The sequence below is a fragment of the Pelmatolapia mariae genome, linkage group LG10_11 (genome assembly GCF_036321145.2).
Source record: "Pelmatolapia mariae isolate MD_Pm_ZW linkage group LG10_11, Pm_UMD_F_2, whole genome shotgun sequence".
NCBI lineage: Eukaryota > Metazoa > Chordata > Actinopteri > Cichliformes > Cichlidae > Pelmatolapia > Pelmatolapia mariae.
The window spans coordinates 25,805,374-25,826,983 of record NC_086236.1 but is presented as its reverse complement, the minus strand read 5'-3'; the positions used below and the strand labels follow the sequence as shown (position 1 = coordinate 25,826,983).

Here is a 21,610-nt window from a genome sequence, read left to right as displayed (position 1 = left end):
TATTGGCATTGTGTTAACCGGATAAAGATTTATGGGGGGGCAGGCCAGCATGTGTTCTGCAGTTCACACAACACATAGATAAATAAAGGGAAATTGTGTCCATTTGTCACTGTCTCGGGCTGCTCGGGATGCCGTCTACCTGTGGAGTGCCGAGCCCAGCAGAGATGTGACAGTTTGTCCTTGTCGGTCTGTTATCGCGTTGTCTATCACGCCGGCACCTGTAAGCTTGTTGCAGCCTCCTGCCTGCACTCCTATTGGTTCACTACTCTGAGGCAGAGAGCTACAAGGCTTGTTTGAACTCCTGCTGTTTGTGCTTGTACATTTTTAGAAGAGTTATCTCAGGCTAAATTTGTCGCTGTAATGAAGAGCTACATGGAACAGAAAACCAGCAGGATCAAGATCCATAGTTTCTATATTTTTGAGGTGGGAATTATTTGTACACACTTTTTTTTTTTTTCAAATTCAGCGAAGAGAGTCATTTTTTGATTGGCATTTCAGCTTCTTAAAATAACTAGATGGAGAAATTGGATCCTTTATGTGTGAAAGTATTGCAGCTACTTGTGTCTTCAACTCCACTGGATGATTTGCTTCAATTAACTTTTTTTCTTCAGTATTTCTCCCAGACCACAATCTATCTGTAACCTCAGTAGAGTGAAGCATAAAAATAAACTTTAATTGAGTCTGAATACTCTGACTCTTCAGTGACAACGATTTGCAAACATATTACTTTGTCAGTCAAAACGGTATTACTAATGCCCTTAACGTTTTTAACAAAACATATTTGCGGCAAATTAGTACTGTGAAAACATAATTTCTAGGAGACGGGATTGTTTACTAAGCGGAATCCTCCTGTTATTTCCTCGGGGATATAAGTTATGGCACAAAATTGGGAGGAAAAAAGCTTCTCATGCACAATATTTGCTGAGTTTATCAGAAGCAACAGCAGTTTCTTGGGAACATGGAATAACTGGGTAAGTATCAAGTTTAATGGTAGCTTCCATGACTGCATGAACAGAGGAAAGTTAAACCTAAGCAGTTTTATTTTTAAAAAAAGAAAAAAAGCTGCATGACCCCTTATTAGTTAAAGATTAACAAATAAAAGAATACGCAAAAAAAACCCCTTCAAGTTATAACATTAATTTTAAGGTTTTTATTTGAGATATCAGACACTGCACTGTGAAGCATTCTTTTTGCTTTCGTGTTCAGCAGTTTTCAATTCATTTTTTTGTACCCCCCTTTTTCATAGATGGAGTAGAGAGACACTGAAGCAGAGACAAACATGAAGCCACAGTGCAGTTGTGTGGTTTACTCTGGTATTCTGCAGACACTGGATCCATTAGGAGGGTTTGCAGGGTTGGGGGTAGGAGGTGGGGGGTGGAGAATGCACAGCAGAGCTGGAAGAGAAAATGAGGAAAGCTCAGGCCTAAAAAAAAAAAAAATAACAGGGAGGAAAATCTAGCCTTGCCGAAAGACTTTACAGCAGGTTTGAAGTAGAGGAAAAGAAAAAAGGATAGGGAGGAACAAAGCCCTGGGAGATGGTGAGATGGCTTAGAGGAAACAAAAGGAGATGAGAGTAAGTAGAGATTGAAGTTAGAAGACAGGAAAACACAAGGGGGGGAATGAAAAGTGATGAGGGTGTATGCAAGGGGAAGACGGAGAGATGAGAGAAGGAGAGCTGGTGGGTGGCTGATTCAGCTTATCTTTGCAATGATGGGGAATCACAGGCACATGGCAGGACCTGCATAAGAAAAATCGCAAATGAAGAATGTTTGCAACTTTCGACATCACATTACAGCAAAGCGCCATCAAGAAATATCCAGGTGTGAACTTGCCTTAACCAAAATTGCTAATGACTCACACCACTGACCTTGTTTTGGCCTGCTAATTTGCACACACGCAGTTAGGTGAGTCACCTAATGTTAAAGCAGAATAAATGCAGGCATTTATTTCAGCAGCGCTTATTCATGGGATACCTCACCCTAATGAAAAGGCAGAATATCTACATGCACACTTAGTGATCTTTCCTGTGGTGCCCAAATTATACCCTCCTCCCCTGTCAACGCCAGAGCCTTGCACACCACCGGGTGGGAGTTTCACAGTATTGGAGGCTTGGAATACCTGGAGGTTAGCGTCTTCCGACAGCACATCAGTCAGTCATATTTAAGTGGAATCAAACATCGATGGATGAGTGTCTGTAGCCACGGGGCTGTAAGCAGTGTTTGTGATGGAGAGCGAATGACAGGCGCTGTATTCACGGCATTTTCCAAAGCGCTTCATGTAATTACAGACAGTCCTCAAGGATGTTCTTCTGCTCACTTTGTTCACTTTCGTACGAACATTCCCACATGCAAATGTCCACTCTTCCCAATTACTCCTCTGACCACGACATCAAACGGAATGAGTTATCAGAGACGAGCTCTGCGAAGCGTTCCAATATTATTTTTTTTTCTTCGTATAATCACGTTTTTCTCACTCCCTTTCCATATCGTTTTGGAGCCTTCTCCCTTTTCCCTCCCCCACACCTATCCATGCACTCCAATCGTCAGAAAGACAAATTACCCATTGGGCTGCTCTTTTAGCTGCGCTTTCTGTACAATAATCAATTTGAGGTTGAGGGAAAGGAGAAGGCTAGAAAAACGTGAAATTATTCATCAGGGTCTCTCAGTAGCGGGGTTGAAGCGGTGCGGGGGATGGTAGGGGCTATGTTGTCCTCCACGAGAGATAATTAGGAAGAAGACCAGAAAGCAGAATTAAGGGGAGGACTGCAGGCCACAGTGAAGGCAGGGCGGGGGGAGACTAGAGATTGAGAGTAGTTGGTGCAGAGAGCAGTTTGTCGGGATATTTGGAAATCTTGAGGTGGTGTTTGGCTTGTTGTCCCAGCAACAGACAGATACACAAGGCAGAACGGAGGCTAGACAGCTGCGACTAGCGATGAGTGAAGGGGAACTGCAAGGAGGACGAGCTATGAGGGGAGCATGACTTTGAGTTAGCTTCAATTAAACGAGTCAGGAGAAGAGGACAGGAGCGAGCAGAGAAAAAAAATGAGCCAGGCTGTGTCTCATGACAAGTGTTTATTCAGAGTCCTCTTGTTTCCTACCAATTACGGGGCTGGGGGCCGCTTCGGCACAAATCCTCCTGGTTGTCTTCCCTCCTGTGCTCTATTTGCAATTTTGGATCATTTAAACATCTTGACCGTGGATGTTTACATACGTGTCTTTACTCTTCAAGTCTACCTGTCTGGCATTTTGACACATGTGCTTAACATATAAATGTGTGCATAATTATCGCTTTCATGTGTTTAGTTATCCTTTGTGTGTTTATCTCACGTTAATTACTTGTATTATCTGGAAACCTGCGTTTGCTCTGTTCTTATCTGTACCCTTCCCCGTGCTGCTGCAATGACCCAATTTCCCAAGAGGGATCATTAAAGTTTCATCTTTCACCCCTCATTCATTTCTCTTCCCATTCATTCCTCCTTGGCGCAGCTCGGTCCAAACCAAACAAGCTTGTCGTAATACCCGATTTCTGTTCCCATTCCTACTCTAAATTACTGGTTTTTAGCTTCGCCATGACTTGAAGGGCTTCTAAGTGCCAAAGACTACTGCTCCTAGGCTGGTTTTTCCCCTAAACCATTAACAGGGCATAGATTTTATTTGTGCATCACTTATTAGGTTTTAAATGATCATTTATTTCATTTCTGATGACCTCTGGCAGTTCATGGTAATAAGGTGTTTAGATATTTATGTTTATCCAGTGCTATTTTTTTGGGTAGAAAGCCCTTTTTCCAGAAGAATAATTTTTTTTAAAGAGAGAAAAAAAAGAGAGAAATGCTTGCAAAGCATGACTGAAGCACCGATGCTTGCCAGAACATCCTATTATCAATAGCTGACACCTGATACGAAGCACTAAATGGATGTAAATCAGCCAATCATTCGTTTTTCCCCCACTTTGTGCTGCATCTTTTCACACATCCTTCAGTTACGCAGAAATTATCGATGGTGCGGTGTCAAACCTTTCGTGTCTTGGGTTTGTGTAATTCTGCTATCACTTCATGCAGTGTCAGCATCTTTGCATGTTCTTAAACCGCAGTTTTTCCTGGTTGAATGAAAGCATGGGCTCTGGTGTGTTGTGGCGCTCAGTGCATAATGTATATCTGTCAGTCACTGTAATATCCTCTGGAATATAATGCTGTAGTCTCAAAATATTTGCGTGAACACCATCCGTTGTTCCATCTCGTACTTTTGTCTGATTTATATTGTGCTTTTGTTTTTTTCTTCTCTTTCCCTTTTTTTTCTGGCACACCACAGTGCATTACATACTTGCCCACAGCCTCTTTCTCTCCTGGGCCTTGAGTTGTCTCTCAGATTGATGACGAGGGAGAGACTAGGGCACCTCCGGGTACATTAAGATGCAGAACATAGCTGTAACTATGAATGTGTATATTGCGTGTGATTTGTGTGTGTGTGCATGTGTGTGAGAGTGCGTGTGTGTTTTAACACATAACTCCTGCATATTTTGGCACCTGCCTCGCCATAAAGCAAACAGTGACTACAAAGTTGTCTTATCCAGTGCTACACTGACTATACCTCTTTGTTTCTTTGTGTCTATATCTCCACTCTCCTGCTTCTGTGTCTTTGTCTGGCTCACTTTTCTCTTTGTTACAATACATTGCCCTCCCCACTACCAGCTCTTCCTGATCCTCCTCCTCCTCGCTTTGTGACCTAGGTGCACTCCTCCCTTGGAGCATCTCTCCTGGGTTTTGCACTTTATTATTTCCATCGCTACCCACTTTGTCTTCTTCTACAAACAAAGGCCAGGTAGAAATTAGGCTAGATACTCATTTAAACAAAGAGTTGCCCACTCAGGGTTAGATTTATGCTCTGTCTGCAGGGTGTAATTGCACATACCCTAAACTTTGCCCCTCTCTTCTCTTTGTGTACAGTTCATGAAAGGTGCTTATTTAGAAATCAAGCTAGCCCAAGGAGATTTTCCACACACTATTCTAAGGTCATGCTGCTCAAACAAAGGTTTCTATGGGCCAAAATGCTGGAATACATTTGTCTCAAGGTCTGACTACTGTCTACTATCCAATTCTTTTGTTTTGCCAAACAAAGCCGGTAAAGTCTTTCACACCAATCTCTCTCCTTCAGGGGGACTCATTGGCCCTATTAGTGGAAAATCTGCAAATGTGTTTTTGTGTCTGCGAAAAAAATTAATTGACATACTCGCACACGTACTTACACGGACGCCTCCCTCCGCTTACCACATTTTATCTACTCGTTAATGTTCCCAATTACTCTGTCAAACACTGCCAACGTTTTGCAGCGTGGCACGCTTATTGAAATGGTAATGCAACCAACTCAAAGTGAAAGTCTTTCATTCGCTGACTTCTAAGTGGATTTATTCATGACAATTTACTGTTCTCATGCAGGATTACACTAATGAGAGGGTTAAAGGGTGGTGTGTGTGTGTGTGTGTGTGTGTGTGTGTGTGCGCGCGTGTGGCTTTTCTGCTTTCATGTGAGGGACTCTTGCCCCAGAGAGAGAGGGCCACTCTTCTACTGCCTCCAGTTCTCTCCATTATTCAGAAGAAGAGGACTTGATTGGGTTTTGTACCATTCCCATTCTCACTGACATGCATTTCCTGCTTTCTAAAGGATTCAGGTGTTTGCTATTGCTGTCACAATTAATAGTTATGTTTAGTGAGGTTTTTTTTTTTTCCTTTTGTGAGGTTTTTGATGCTTTATATCACTAATGAGTGTATATCCTGACAGCCTCAATACAAATCTCAGTAAATTACATCACACATGGAATAGGCTTCAGGAGTAACAAAGGAAAGCTGACTCGGGACCGTACTGAAAGCCATCTTCTGGCATGAGATGCAGTTCTAATAAGCAGGTGTTTTTAGGTGAGATCTCAGCATATAGATCATTATGCATTGCGTTGAACAGTTCCTGAGTTTTCCACCCATCTAACCAGACTCCTGTTTTAGCCGCATTATTCAGTTTTCTATATTATTGTGTTAGCGAGTGGCTTTATGGATTTATTCCATTTGGTCTAAAAGCGCTTGGTGTGCAAAGTGGGTGCTATTTCCAAAGTAACGGGTGAAAAGCACAGACACAACCCACACACATTTTGTTTAGACTTCTAAAAGATTAATTAATGCAAGGCTTGCATCACTAGAAACCTGAAGTAGTGCTTCATCCTTGCAAATAAAAGACTGCAGGAAAATAATGGCAACCTCATACCTTTAGTAGATTATATTTCACTAACATGTTTCATTGAACGCTGCATTTTCACAATTATTATGTGCCCTAAGGAAGGAAAACGTTCCCTGAATGCATTTGCACTTATTAAATTGACCAAACGGGGTCTGATTTATTCTCTGTTCATTTATTTTGTCCAATACAATCTTGATTTAATTAAATGGCACACCTTGGCGAAAATTAATTAAAAAATACTTGAAAATAATTAGCTTGTTTAATAATTGTGTGTATTCAGTGCCTGCAAGATGAAGCAGTATAACACAAATAATTTTAATTTAAAAAGAAAGGTGTGAGGCAATCCCTTCTGATGACAGGACACCGTGTTGTAAATCTATGGGTTTTCACATTCCTGCGTCATTTTAAATCTAAAGGTAGTTATTTCTCATGTCACTTGCACACTTGCTATTTGTTTTGCAGTGCTGCAACACAACTTTTATACCTTATAATGACGCTATTGTAACAATTTATGAAGTGTATATACAGTATGACATCAGAGATAGGTATATAATCGGCAGGCCTGATTATCACTATTGCAAATTAAATCATTATACCATTAGAGCAGAAACAATAGTTGTAATGCAACGTACATTAAGGTGTGTGTTAACACACAACCTTCACCAGAGTGGATGTCCCAGCAAATTCAGGTCAGACCATAGTCTGACCATTCAATCTCATCTACAGCCCACAGTTAGCATGCTAAATCCTAAAGTTCACGACAGCACAATTACAAAATGACTCAACAAGTATGTCTTACTTGGAAGGACTGCCAAAAGAAGGCCTCTTCTCTCTAAAAAGGACACGGCAGCACAAGACTTGTGGAATATTTTCCTTTGCACAGCACATGAGCATGACACCTCATATTGTCAAGTATAACTGTCAAATATAGCTGTCAAGCACAGTGGTGGAAGGGTGATGATTTGGGCTTGTTTTGTAGCCACAGGACCTGAGCAACTTGCAGTCATTGAGCTGACCATGAACTCAAAGTCAGATGTGGGACCATCGGTCTGACAGCTAAAGGCTGGCACAAATTGTGTCATACAACACAAGTGATATCCCAAGCGCAGCTGTATTCTCCAATGTGAAGCCATCTGTCTAACAGCTAAAGCATGGACACAAAAGAAGTCATGCAAAAGAATGATGTTGCAGAATGATCCCAAGCACACTATCATATCAAAAACTGAATGGCTGAAAAAATACAACGAAAAGAAATTTAAAAGTTGTTGCTGTGACCCATTTTTTGTCGAGATGTCAAAGTAAATGAAATGCTGTTGTGGGAATTTAAGGATGAATGCCCCTGAACTTTAACTGAAAGAGAACTGAAAGTGTAAAGAAAAATGGGCCAAAAAAGGGGGTTCTATCAGATATAAAATTTATGGATTGTACTTCATTTTTTCTAGGACTGCATCATCCTTGACTTGATTGTAAGTTAGCTGCTTAATTAAAATTTTAAATAAGAAAATATTTCTGGTCATATGGGAAATTACATGAAAAATCAGTGAGAACCGCCCACCTGATCTCGTCAGAATCAGCACTTCTTCTTTGAATCTTTTTTTATTTAGTCCGAAACAATTGCCAAATGATAACTGTCAGATTATTTTTATTCAAGAGATTAAAACCACAATAAAGTGAATGAGTGATCACTATACAACATGTATAAAGGTGTCGTTTCCACATTTAACTTTTGCTGACGGTATGAGAAAAAGTCCAGTCCAGTCATGACATCAGAAAATGATGCTTTCCCAGCTAATCTTCATGTGCATGTGAGTCATAAGCTGATCAAAGTCAATCCACATAGGAATTTAACTTAAAGAGTCAACACACCACCTAGTGTTCTGACAAAACCTGATAGATCTGTATACCTATACAGGTGGCATTTTAACAAAGATATTTGTCACGAGACAACCTATTGCAGAAATCAGTCATTGTAAGAACTGGAGGAACCTGTGGACCTATTTAATGCCTTACAGCCAGAGCTAGTTTGCAACAAACCAACAGCAGTCACATTCTGACTCCATAAAAGCTCTTTGAATGGTCTACTTTTTCTATTTTGATGCCAACAAAGCACACGTAATAGTACACTGCAAATCCAACAAGAAAGTCCCAGCAAGATGCAGCCATACTTTACTACTGCAACAGCATCAGCAGTGCCATATTTGGCAAACGTCTATGATAATGTATGGTGCCTTGCATTATTTCTAGGTGTTGAGGAAGAAGATATTCATCTAGAAACAATCATTTCCTGACTTTGTAGAAAAGAGATACCCATATTATACATCATGTGACATCTGAAAATGGAAACAGGCTGACAGTACAAACTAACAGAGGTAGAGAAATAAACTGCATCAGAGCAAAACTAGAAGGCAAGAAGGCAAGGCCACCGCATTGGTGTATTTTTTTTTTTTTTTTGAAGAGAGAGACTATCAAAAAATGGATGGATGAACCTGTATCATGTTTGTTTTGACAAGCCAAGTATGATATATATACCCACACAGTTGGTATGTGTTATTTGTATGTATTGATGTGTCTCTTCTCCTGAACGTGTTTTTTTCTCAACCAAATATATCCAAGACAGTAATTGACAACTCTACTAACCCTATTAGAGCTGTTCAGCCTCTGTTTCACCCAGCTCTTCTGCCACTTCACTAATTCTCCTAATCTTCTTCATGCTCGTCTGTCTTTTCATATCTCCCCTCTCCTTATTCTCACTGCAATGCTTTACCTCTTAGAGAGGGATGGGATGAGTGAAGAAGATTAAAATAGAGGTCACGCAATCCTTTTAGCTGGTTTTAATATCTGCTCCTCGAATGATATGTTCTGCACGTACATCAACAGGATTAGAGTGTCAGAACTTCCAAGAACTGATGAAGCAGTGCATCTATCCCTGTACGCACATTCACATGGCACCATGGTACATATCCCCTGCCAGGATGTAGTGCTGCTTAGCAGATGATATGCTTGTCCATTTTGCACATACAGTGTCTTTTTTCAGTTATTGTCTTTTCTTTTATACATATGTGTGTTTTAAAGAAGAGAAATAAGCAACACTGCCAGCATTATCATTCTCTAACAGAGGATTTCGATGTATTGAGGCATTAAAGGGTCGTTCTCTGAATCTAAAAGGTAAGGACAGCAACAGAAAAGCTAAAGTTCAGTATTAAAAGACCCTGCAAATATTATAACATGGAACTTTATCATATGAAGTGAGCTACAATATTGAGTTAATTGGTTCGCCAAACAAAGATAGATATATGGCCCTGTGTGCAAGAAAATATGTTTGCCCTGGGACCGTTTTTTTAAATAATGATTTCATTGTGGAAAATGAAATTCAAATTGGGGAGCTCATGGAGGACAAGCAAGGAATTTTTGTTAGTTTATGAGCCGTATGCACTGTCTTCTAGATGCTTGTGTTTATTTTACAAATCTCCTGTGGCATAGTTATGAGACTGAGCTCATGTATGTATTCTAATTTGTATGTGTGAGACCCTTTTATTGGATTTGCTTGGTTGCAATTCTTATTATGTTATTGGCTTTGGTGGGTGCTTGCAAAGGAGAACAGGGCCCACTGGACCTCCCGTGTGAGAGTACAGTATGTGTTTGTTGGTCTCACTCTCTCGCTCTCTCTCTTTTTTCAGTCTATATTACCAACTATTAGACATGAGCTGCGCATATTGGTTTTTCTGTGAAGCAGCTGTTTCTCTCAAAGCTTTCTGCCTCTCCAGACTAGTTTTTTAAGAGCAAGGAGAAGAAGAGGAGGTGGTGGTGGTGGTGGAGGGGGTGGTTCATGGTGGATAAACACACCAGGGGGTGGGGGTAGCGAGAGGTCAGGAGATAGATTGTGAGAAAAGCCAAGGATTTCATATCTGCTGGGACTGAACGATAGCTGTATTTTCAAGGTTAGCTTTGGGTATTTATTGCATGCCCATTTTCAAGTTGCTGCTCTGTGATATTTTAGTCAATAAGGGCTGGTTTGTATTTGAGCTGAAACAACAGGAAATGTTTTAAGCACTGAGCCGCATTAAAATTTCACAATGTCAGTTCTTATTTTCGGTTAATATTACTTGCTCTTATAATATCAGGTTTTTTGTGCGGTCACTGTGATGAGTGCCAGGAAACAGACAGAACCACAATACTGCTAAGCATCTACCTCTTGCCCTTTTCATTTCAGTATGTACACATCACAGACAGGCTGAGGCTGATCTATAGTAACAGTTTAGCATTTTGGGAACCCAAATTAACCAATAATCAGTAGAAGGTTAAAAGACAGTCGCTACTATCTTACTATCGGAACTGTCCTACAAGTGACTCCTTTACGGTGGCCCTGAGAGGCCAAACAGACTGCAACTTAAGAAAACACCAGCAATAAGAAAAACGCTGCAAAAGCACACAAAACACAACGGAAATAGGAAAAAACGACAACTGAAATATGAAAAATGACAACGGAAATAGGAAAAACGACAACGGAAATATGAAAAATGACAACGGAAATAGGAAAAAAGAAAACAAAAATAGGAAAATCGAAAACAGAAATAGACTCTGTGCGCCTTAGCATATGCTACTTCCGGTGGGGAAACTCCCGTGTAGCGCTTCGTTTCCAGTGTGATATTCGCTCCTTGTTTACGGTCGGGTTTTCCAAAACAAGTCAACCAAATGGATGAATCAAGCGGTGATTTACATTTCTAAAGATTTCTTGGGCATTTACCGAATATATCTGTAGATGATGTTCATTGACTTGTCAATATTTTTTCCCCCACGCCTCAGAGCAAAAGAGAGAAATGATTCAAATTCTATATTTCTCAGTATTTGTATACAGTGGTCCCTCGTTTATCGCGGGTGTTATGTTCTAAAAATAACCAGCGATAGGTGAAATCCGCAAAGTAGCCAACTTTATTTTTTACAATTATTATCGATGTTTTAAGGCTGTAAAAGCCCTTAATACACACTTTATACACGTTTCTCAGACAGGCATGAACATTTATACTGGACTTATTTTTGTAGAAAAATAAGTCCAGTACTATAGAATGAAACCAAAGATCAAACCCTGTTTTCAGGTCCAGAATATCAATGAATCAGAAGTCCAACTTTTTGTGTGATGGTTATCTTCTTCAGAGTCACACTGCTAGCGATCGACATAGTGATTCTGTACTGTACAGGAGAGACGGCACAGAGGAGATCGACAATGGTCTACAGCTGATCAGGACTCAGAACACAATGTGCTGTAAAAAAAAAAAAAAGCATGCAAAATTGCACTAAAAAAATCCACGAAACAGTGCAGCCGCGAAAGGTGAACTGCGTTATAGCGAGGGACCACTGTAATTTTGAAGGTAAGTCACAACATACCCTTCGTAAATACTAATATATAGAAACCCTTACCAGCAATCATTCTTTTTTTTCTTTTTTTTTTTGTGGCTTTTTTTCACGGTTTGTTGACATGCTGTGTAGGTGTGTACTTGACTAGCTGATATTGACATAATGGGGGAAACTTTTGACTATTGTTCACCTGTAGTTTGAATGCTGAACATTCCCCTTTAAAATCATAAGAACTGACACTATACAGAGATGTGCTTCTGAATGTGAACGATGTGTCTTCTGATTTTGGAATGCAGTTCTGCTTGTGTTGAGTGATGTAAACAACCAATTGATCTACACTCTTCAAAAGTCAAAATTGATCATTTGATTTTTTTATGACACAGCAATGATGAGTGTTCGCACCCTATGCTCTTTGTAACTTAACGCGATCTTTCCGTTTTCGTGCTTTGGACATGATTTTGGAGTCCATCGCAGTAGCGACTGACCGCAAAAAAAAAGCTACCGGAAATGTACAACCCTACACCCGGTCTTAAAACAGGAAGTTAGCATTTTCTCATGCACAGGGTCTATTGGAAAAAACAGATTTCCAAAAGCACAAGCGAAGTGTTTCTAGGGAGACAATAACCCGACAGACCAGTTGCAGGAACCCAAAACATGGTAGGTGTGTTTTATCATGATTCATATAATACTGATGACGGATTTTTAGGCTAATAGTTAGGCTAACACACTTACCTCTCATCTTTTCTTTCCTCACAAAACCGATAGATCCTCCACTTCTTTTAAGTGTCTCCCAGCGCAATTCTTAGCATATTTTGGTTCCGCAGCTGGTCCGTCGGGTTATTGTCTCCCCAGAAACGCTTCCCTTGTGCTTTTGGAAATCTGTTTTTTCCTATTTCTGTTTTCATTTTTCCTATTTCTATTTTCTTTTTCCCTATTTCCGTTGTCATTTTTAACATTTCTGTTTTGTTTTTTCCTATTTCCGTTGTCATTTCTCCTATTTCCGTTGTATTTTGTGTGCTTTTGCAGCGTTTTTCTTATTGCCGGTGTTTTCTTAAGTTGCAGTCCGTTTGGCCTCTCAGGGCCACCATACTCCTTCCTTTTTATTTTTTTTGCCTGTTTCAGTTTTTGTACCGATAAACTAGATGTTAAGCTAAATGGCTACTAGATAGCTTTGTAGACTATACAGTGATTTTTTTTCTCCTTTAAGTCTTAACCAAAACAGCAGTTAAGCATTACAATCTTAACTTATTATAAAAAAAACATGAGATATTAGTTCAACTCCTCTGACGAGTAAGGAATATAACTAAATATCTTTCTAGTAGTAGGTTATTGCAATAGGCTATGAGGGTAAAGTGTTATAACAAGATATAAGATTTATGAAAATACACATCAAACAGGTGATAAAAATGCCAAAGTGCTCTGCTTTGCTTTCTTTAAAATACTAAAAAGGACATTCAAATGCATTTTTTTTCTCCAATATAACACGAGGTGAAATCTGATTTTAACCATTTTAAACCATCAGTGTCTTAAAGTAATATTACTATTGACTTTGGGACATAAAAGTTATGTTTTATCACAATAGCTGTGCAGCTGAATCTGCAGTATGCAATAACTGTTACTGCTACAGGATAGCAAATAGTAAATCGAGGAGTAAATTGAGACCATCACCACAGAAGGTGTATATGGCTGTCGTATACAATGATAGTGTGATAAGGTTACTGTCTGTGGCATATCTCAGGCCTGTCCTGATTTGATCGTATTTCTTTGGTCTAGTTGGACTCTATAGAGAGGATTATTGGAGCCCTGCTACAGTAGGCCTTTCAAGCTGTGGTTCAGGCTCCAGAGGACTAACAACAAGTCAGACGCTGTCAGATCCCAACTAGTGAGGCCAAGGGCTGATGCTTTGAAGTGGGCTATGCGATTCTCATCTGGAGGGATCAGATTGAGGCAGAAAAGAAGACGAGGAGAGGTGCAAAGCTTGAGCTAAACAGGCAAGTTGGGTAGGCCTCAGAAGCTGGTGAGGTGGTTTTCACTGAATCAGGCCTACATGGATGCTACATACCATCAAAAACCTACGACATTCCTGTTCATTATGCAGCTTGTGAAATAAACAAGTATGATTTGTTTTTAAAACGGAGTGCAGAGCCTTAAAATAGATGCAAGGCATGTACAAAGAGAATGGAAAATCAGATTACACTAAAAGTTTTTAAAGTTGGCAGGAGGACACAAAAGAAATCATAATAGTTCTGGTTCTGCAATCAAAGCATGCTGAGAAAAATATATGGTAAGAAAGAAGGTTTAATTTGTGCTGATTGTTCCTTGCATAATTCTTCAAATCCTCTTAAAATCAGTATGCTTTTTCTTTTATTATTATTATTATTATTCTCCATGTGGCTTGGTCATGCAAATGCTGCTGACTTGGGAAGATTTAAGGCTAGACAGTGTTGTCTAGCCTTAAATCTTTAAATCTCTGAGCAACATCACTCCCAAAAAGTAGGTTGTCAGGATATGCTTCTAGATAAGCAGAAATTATATTAATTGTGTGGAGCCAGTAGATGACGAAAGAAGACAGTAATGCAAGAAAACAGGAGGATTTGACGACTGTCGAGAAACTGGAGAGAAGAAAACAGTCTTAGTATGCATAGTTTAGGTTTGGAGATCACAGTACATGCACTGGTGTATGCTTTCATGGTTTTTACTTGGTCATGCATAATTTCCTATTATAATGTAACAGGCAGATACTTTTTCCAAACTCAGAGCATAAACAGTCAGTTTTACAATCACAGCTTTTAGATTATCTGTGTGCTTACCCAGCACAATAGCATAACATGGAAAAACTAACCAGTTTCTCCTTGTTCACACACACACACACACACACACACACACACACACACACATACAAATGGGTGCACACTTACAAAGACATTCCTTCCTAACCTTCGTATGCTCCCTCTGATTTTAATCCTTATCTCTTCTTGTCTTATTTCTTATGCTAACTGCAATGCTATCACTGAAACTGAATCTTTAACAAAGGGGTTTATGGATGCAGTCCAGGCTTTCGATTTCTGTGAAAACATTTGGACCTCACACAATAGTAAAAGCAGATGTGCAACCCACCATTGGAATTAAGCGATAATATCAGTCAATCAGTCAACATGCACGCACACAGTGTGCACAGAATTATGACGGTCTCCCTTTCTTCCTGTCTGAGGTAACCCCAACCATGTTTTTCGCGTCCCACGGGGAGTGCCTTTTATCATGCGACATGGTGGTGTCGGCGGTATTGGGGGGAGTCGGGGAGCGGGGGTGAGGTGGGGTGGGGTTGTCAGACAGCTGTTTCCCATCAGCACTCAGTCAGGCGGTCGCAACCCTCCTCAGAGGATCAGAGGGGGCAACGCAGCGAAGTGAGTCTCAGAGATATGCGTGGGCCAAAATACTTCCAATTAGAAGGTCATCCCAATTTGTTCTCCCATATCCACGGTGCTTATCAGGCGTCTCGGGCCCACTCAGTGTTATGCACAAAATACGAAACCAGAGGTGAACGGGTTGTTGCTGCCATATGGGAGTGATTATGCGTTTTCCTCATTGTTTCCTGTCTTTTCACCCCAGCTCTACTGAGTCTTGCTGCTCTGCTTGGTCTGCGTTGGCTCGGCTCCCTCGGCTTGTTTCAGGTTCTAAGCCCCTCCTGTAATTTAAGACCGGGAATGCTTAACAACAGTCACTCATGCACAGGCGTCTACATTAGCACATGTTGTTCACCTCATCAGTGGCAAAACTGTGCTCACCGATATGGAATTAAAGTTGTTTTTCCTCAAAATAACATATCCTAATTTCACTTTTATACTTGCTGTAATTTTGCAAATGATAGCCCCATTCAATATGATGCAGGAATCTAATAAAAAAAACTGCTGCAAACACCACAATATAATGTCTATGGTGGAGACAGGAAAGAGCTCTCTCTGACCACCAGAATTCACGCTGGAGTAGATGCGAGTTTGCTTTGTCTCCGATACAGCTGGTGGCTGGAAGATCTTTTTCTGCACACAACCTAGTCGTTGTGGAAAGATGATAAATTGCTGTGGTAGCTTTCCGCCTCCTGCTAGTGTAGGCTGCTGGATCCCACCTTTACTGCAGAGCTTTATATCTTCTCATCTTACTGTCAGCCATTAAGAACAAACTTTCTCAGCAGCTAGTCTCAACAGACCCTGCTTGAGCGAAGGAGTAGTCCCATGAGTGATCCTGACAGTCTGATAAATGAATACAATTTAGATGAGTGGATAATACTGTACTAATATTATCAGATTACTAACAGTGTAGCTCTGTAAATTTATTTTGTGTAGGCGTTTGTGTGTCACTGTCAAAAAGTGGGATTGGCAGAGCTAGTAAACAATCAACTGAAACTTGTAAGGTTGTGTTTTTGACATGGGAAGTCAAGTACAAAATATAATATGGTCAAGCTGTTAAAGACTTGGGATCGCAGCCCAGTTCTACCAACAAAAAAAGGTGTTAATATTGTTGCCAAGAGCAAAGGAGCAGCTAATGTCCAAACTATAAAATTTGCACCTTAAGAATAATAGCTGCTAATGCCACATCACAAAAGTCATTGAAATAGACTTTTTGACATACTAAACACAGCCCCACTTGAAGACACCAATGATACGAAGAAGTATTCACCTTCTTAACATCATTAAAATCCTCTCTGTTTTCTGTTCTGCTTGTCTGTTTGTTTTCCAGTCTTACGTGACGAATTTAGGCAGAATCCTGTTGACGTTATGGTCGCAGTGGGTGAGCCTGCGGTCCTGGAGTGCCAGCCACCCCGTGGACACCCCGAGCCCACAATCTCCTGGAGGAAAGATGGCTCCAACTTAGATGACAGAGATGAACGCATAACAGTAAAAGCAGCTGTTTTGATCTCACACATTTCAACTAATGATAATTTATTCTGTTTTTGTTATATCATTATATTCATGGGAAAGTGCAAGTCATTACACTGGAGATGCTAGAACATTGAAGTTATGTGAAGAACAAACTTTGACATGAAAATTGGTGGGGTTCAAAAAGCCTTTTAGTGTGAAATTCTGATGCTTAGTTGCATTTTTTGTAACTTTAACATACAAATTAAAGCTCTGCAGGAATTTGGAAAAGCAACCCTGTGAAGTTGCAAGATAATTTTCTTGTGGTCACTGAAACATTTTCTGGTTCTCATTACCAAAATGCTAGTAGGAATTTTGGAGAGATGATTTATTTGGCTCATACAAAAGCAGCACATCAGAAAAAAACCAAAAGTGTACATTGTACTGTACAGGAAGGAACAGCATTGTGTGCTAATGTTAGCTACTGTATTGATGTATGGTCTTAGTCTAATGTATTAGGTCATGTGGCACGCGGCAGACAGCAGTGATTTTCCTTTTCATGCTTTTGTATACACTGAATTTATTTTGCATTTAATGGCTTCCTGCTCCTTTAACTTTGGAACAGAATCTGGTTTCAACAACTCAGATAGCTGTGTGCGTGCATGTGTGTGTGTGTCTATGTGAGAGAGCTGATTTGTTTATTTGAGTCTTCTCTTCCATGCTCCCAGGAACACGCAGGAGATTCAAAGCTCATGTTAGTGTGGAGTGACAGGTAGAGCGTCTCTGGGGAACTGTGATGGACAGAGCAGCTATCTCTGATTTAAGAAGAGGAAAGGATCAGAGCCAAGGGGGAAGCTCCTCTGAGGGAAATACAAAGGCTGCTTTTCCCTTTGTACTTGCTACGTGCCTGGCTTCGTCCTCCCTGATCATCTTTTCTATATGGAAATGTGTCTTTGCCATGAGTGTTCTCTCAAAGACATTACTTACTGTACAAAGACCAAAGGAGTCTACCACAAGTGATTCATGGCTACTTTAAATCCTTTTGAGTGTTTCCCTTGTGGCCTTTAGTTGTCAGTTATTAATAGTGATATGCAGATCAAGTTGTGAGTTAACAGTTGGATTGAATTTTATGGATTTTAATTAAAAAGCTGAGTGTCTTCATTGCAGGAAAATGCGTACACATCACACTAAGGCAGCTAATGTGTTTTCCCTCAGGGTATCTAAGACTATGTAAAAAGGAAATAGAAGACACCGAGGCACAAGAGGAAGAAAAGCTGAGGTTTCAGTGTCCGAGATGGAGGACTGACAAACCACATTTTCATTTCTTTGCAGTGGAATTTTTGCTAAAAATGAGGAGCGGTCAGTCGAGGAAATAAAAAAGCTCTCAGTCTACTCTTTAATCAGCTGCTAAAGTTACAAGTGCAGTAAACAGAAAAAAAAAAGTTGCAGAGCATAAGTATAACATTAGGCAGTGGCAATGGTTAGATCATCTTTGCAATCCTCGAGAAAGACTTGCAGCAAGGGGTAACTCGCAAAACCCTTTCTCCAGGATTTAAATAGGTAATCTCAATGAGCCAAAGTCAGTAAACTCTTTGAAATGTAGAAAAGAAATGAGACCAAATAAGAAATCTTTTAACTGACATTGCACTAGTTTGAAAAAGAGCCTGTGGTATATCTGTCTGTGTCATCCAGTCCCTCTGCAACCCTGAATTGGATAAGCAGTTAAGAAAATGAGTGGATGGATGGGTTATTCATGAATCATTCACAGCAGCTTAAACACCCGCATTGCATTATGTTTTTAGTGAAATACAGAACGTTTTATTTTAGTGGCTATAATGTAACTCCAAACATCCAACCCTAATCCAGTGAATACTGACAGGAATGGCTGAATCTGCAATACTAGTTCCCAAATTCCCCCACGTGCCCCCTGTGATTACCAGTGGTTGGCAATGTGCATCTCAAGTACACACAACCACAAGTCACCCCGCAATTTATTAAGTCTTCCTCTTAAAACCGCATGATTTACAACAGATTTGAAATGGTATCCACTCTTAGGCCACTCTTGGTCTTTTTATTTTTTTATTTATTTGGTGGACAGTGTCAGCCGTTTGTGGTGGAAGGTTAGCCTGGAGGAGGCTGACTAATAAATGAAAGGCTGCTGGTTTTATCCCTGCAGCAGCGATTTAATGATGTATTCCATCTGTAAGCTGGAGAGTTGAGAGTTCCTACGGAGCCAGGTGCTGTCTGGCATGTTGCTGAATTACTCAATGGACGCAGCTCTGTAGGCAGCCTTGACCTCTGAACTCTGTTAAGAAATGGCAGCGCTGTAGTGTGTGTCATGTCCCTAGCAAGAATGCATGAATAGTTTGATTCCATGGCCCAGTGTGAGCAGGGAAGAAGCAATCTAAGAGCATAATAACTGGGCTGAGAGTTTAATTGAAGTTGATGCCTGGTTTCACATGTCTGGTTGCAGAGAATGGCTTTGTGTTTGTTTGGAGGTCAGCATGTTTCCCTTCTCCAGTTTCTCATCTACTCACTACTGCTCTGCTGTCACCTCTAACACCAAGCTGCTGCATACTATCAGTAGAGGATCTCACATTCAAAGTACCTCAAAGACATGGTGTGTGGAGGCGTGTGGTGGACAGAAAAGGCTGAAAGCAGTGGGCCACCCCAGTAGCTTACCTGGTAGATCGCGGATTTCTCATTGAGCCTGAGTCCTTTTGTGCAGAGCCTTGGGTTTGAATGTAGGGTGGGCTCTTTGCTGCATGTCATTCCTTCTTTCTCTTTCATGCCTCTGCTGTCTATCTCAACTACATCTACCAAATAAAGAAGAAATGCCAAAAAAATAAACATGAATGGAATATATCTGCCATCTTTTTGTTGTATGTGTGGGTGTGCCTGTGTGTGTGTGTGTGTGTGTGTGTGTGTGTGTGTGTGTGTGTGTGTGTGTGTGTGTGTGTATGTGTGTGTGTGTGTGTGTGTGTGTGTGTTTGCCGATATGCTTAGAGAAAAGTTTGGGAAAGGCAAAGTAGGCTGACAGAACATCTAAGGAGCGTCTCTACAAAGAGGCAGTCCCTTTGTTCCCAGGGTTCTCATGTAGTGCTAGATATGAATTATGTAATTTCATAATGGGTGACCTTCTGTGCAGATTGAAAGGCAGTGAAAATTCTATTCCTAAGCAATAGAGAGCCAGATCGATGCGCACAGGCTTACACAACACCATGCACTTCTTTTTAAACGAAGGACAGTGAAAGATGTGACGATGCAAAAGACGGCATCATACTTTCAAGTAAACATGTCAAAAAGAAAACGTGAGCTGAGGCATATTTTATCACAGAATACACAAATAGCAGCCAGATTATTACACGCTTTATGGATGTGATACTCTGTTAGTAATTCACAAACACGGTACACATACAGATGGCTAGATCCTCCACAAATACAGCTGTGCAAATATTGATTTTTTTTTCTGTTGTCTTTTAGATTCGGAGTGGCAAACTAATGATCACCAACACTAGGAAGAGTGATGCAGGGAAATACATCTGCGTTGGAACCAACATGGTGGGAGAGAGGGAGAGTGAGATTGCCGAACTCACGGTGCTTGGTAAAATATGCAGCTTTTTGATTGCATTTCACAATGTTGCAGTACTTCACTTAGTCTAAGTACTTCCAGTTCTCAGTGCCTTGCCAGTCCACTGTATAATGCTTTTTTCACTGGGGTATAATAACCCATTAATTATTTTGATTATGCAGCTCTACCACCCAGTCTACCAGCTTTAGCAAATTTCCCCGCTGAACATGCACTGAACATCTAACAGTGCTACATCTAATGTTATAACCTTTCAGTATAAGAGCTCCCTATGGTACTGTGCTTCTTCTAGTGCCGCCTCCTGCTTCTAGCCTCTATTCTCAATCCCCCACTTATTTTCCCAACACCATTAGAATAGAGCTCTTATCTGTACCGCATCGTTAGATGGCCTTGGTTCAGGTTGCAAATATACAAGGTAGTGGCTCAAAGAGCCTGTCAAATAAATGTGGAAAATCCTGCTGAATGCGGAAGCATATTAACATATGCTGTTTTCCGGGCTGTACAAAATAAATGGCTTATGGAGATAAATATATGATTATCTATAGAATTTCTTTATGTTTCACAGTCATGTCAAACCTGATTTTATTGTATTTATTTCATCCCAGCAAATAATTATTTATACTTTTTTGGGTGAAAAGTTGAACCACTGAAAAATAACATACTGATTATAAAAGTTTGTTCAAAACTCAAATGTACCTCAAATGATTTGAAAAAGTCATTAATATGAAGGACTTTTTCAGCTTGTTCAGAGGGATTAAAATCAGATGACTTCGGAAGAAAGTTCAAGACAGACAGCATTTCATGGTCTTCTACTACAATAGGCCTTGAGAAGCCATAACATGCATTAGATCCCATTATTCTGCTGTAATGTGAATTGCACTGCACAAGCATTTGATCTTTTCCCCAAAAGTGTTTTGTAGACAGCTACTCATTCTCTGTGACTGCCATGAACCAGAACATTTCACAGAACTTTTGCTGGTTGTAGTCCTGCTTTCTGTATCTCAGACAAGTTGCTTTCCAATTTTTAACTTTTGCAAAACTTGATGTATTGATGTTCTGTTGGTGTGCATAGTCCTCAGTCCAGCCATGATATGATGCAGAGGAGAATAGAATAACAATCTGACTTCTGACGCTTCAGCTGTTGGAACACGCTGTTTCCCACACAGGGTACTCAGTAATAAACTCTCAGCCACTGTATAATAGGTGAACAATTGCAGCAAGTTGATTTACTTGGGTGAGCCTTTGATGAGTAGATTAAATCAGTCTGAGTGCCGTCTGAGCCCTGCTTCAAAGGATTTGATATGATACAAGACTTCTTTCCATTTTTGTCAGCTTTTCAATACAGTCTCATACCTTCTGAGCCCACTGTAGGTGGCACGCACAAACACGATGAATTTCATCCTGTAATGATGTTTGTCCCTCTTACTACTGTGCTGCCCTATAGAGCGTCCGACCTTTGTGAAGCGGCCCAGCAGTGTAGTGGTGCTGGCAGAGGAGAGTGTGGAGTTCAGCTGTGTTGTCCAAGGAGACCCTGTTCCCACTGTCCGCTGGAGGAGAGATGATTCTGACCTGCCTAAGGGCAGGTAACACACAAAA

General features: G+C 40.5%; 1 protein-coding gene across 1 annotated transcript in view; it reads left to right on the top strand.

Annotated features, from left to right (window-relative positions):
- LOC134635873 (roundabout homolog 1-like) overlaps positions 1-21,610 on the top strand; it is a 79,427-nt gene that overhangs the window by 41,141 nt on the left and 16,676 nt on the right. Inside the window, exons 3-5 of the mRNA XM_063485505.1 lie at positions 16,307-16,464; positions 19,909-20,029; positions 21,459-21,597. Of these exons, the coding sequence (XP_063341575.1) occupies positions 16,307-16,464; positions 19,909-20,029; positions 21,459-21,597 (418 nt within the window). The remainder of the gene's footprint in view (positions 1-16,306; positions 16,465-19,908; positions 20,030-21,458; positions 21,598-21,610) is intronic.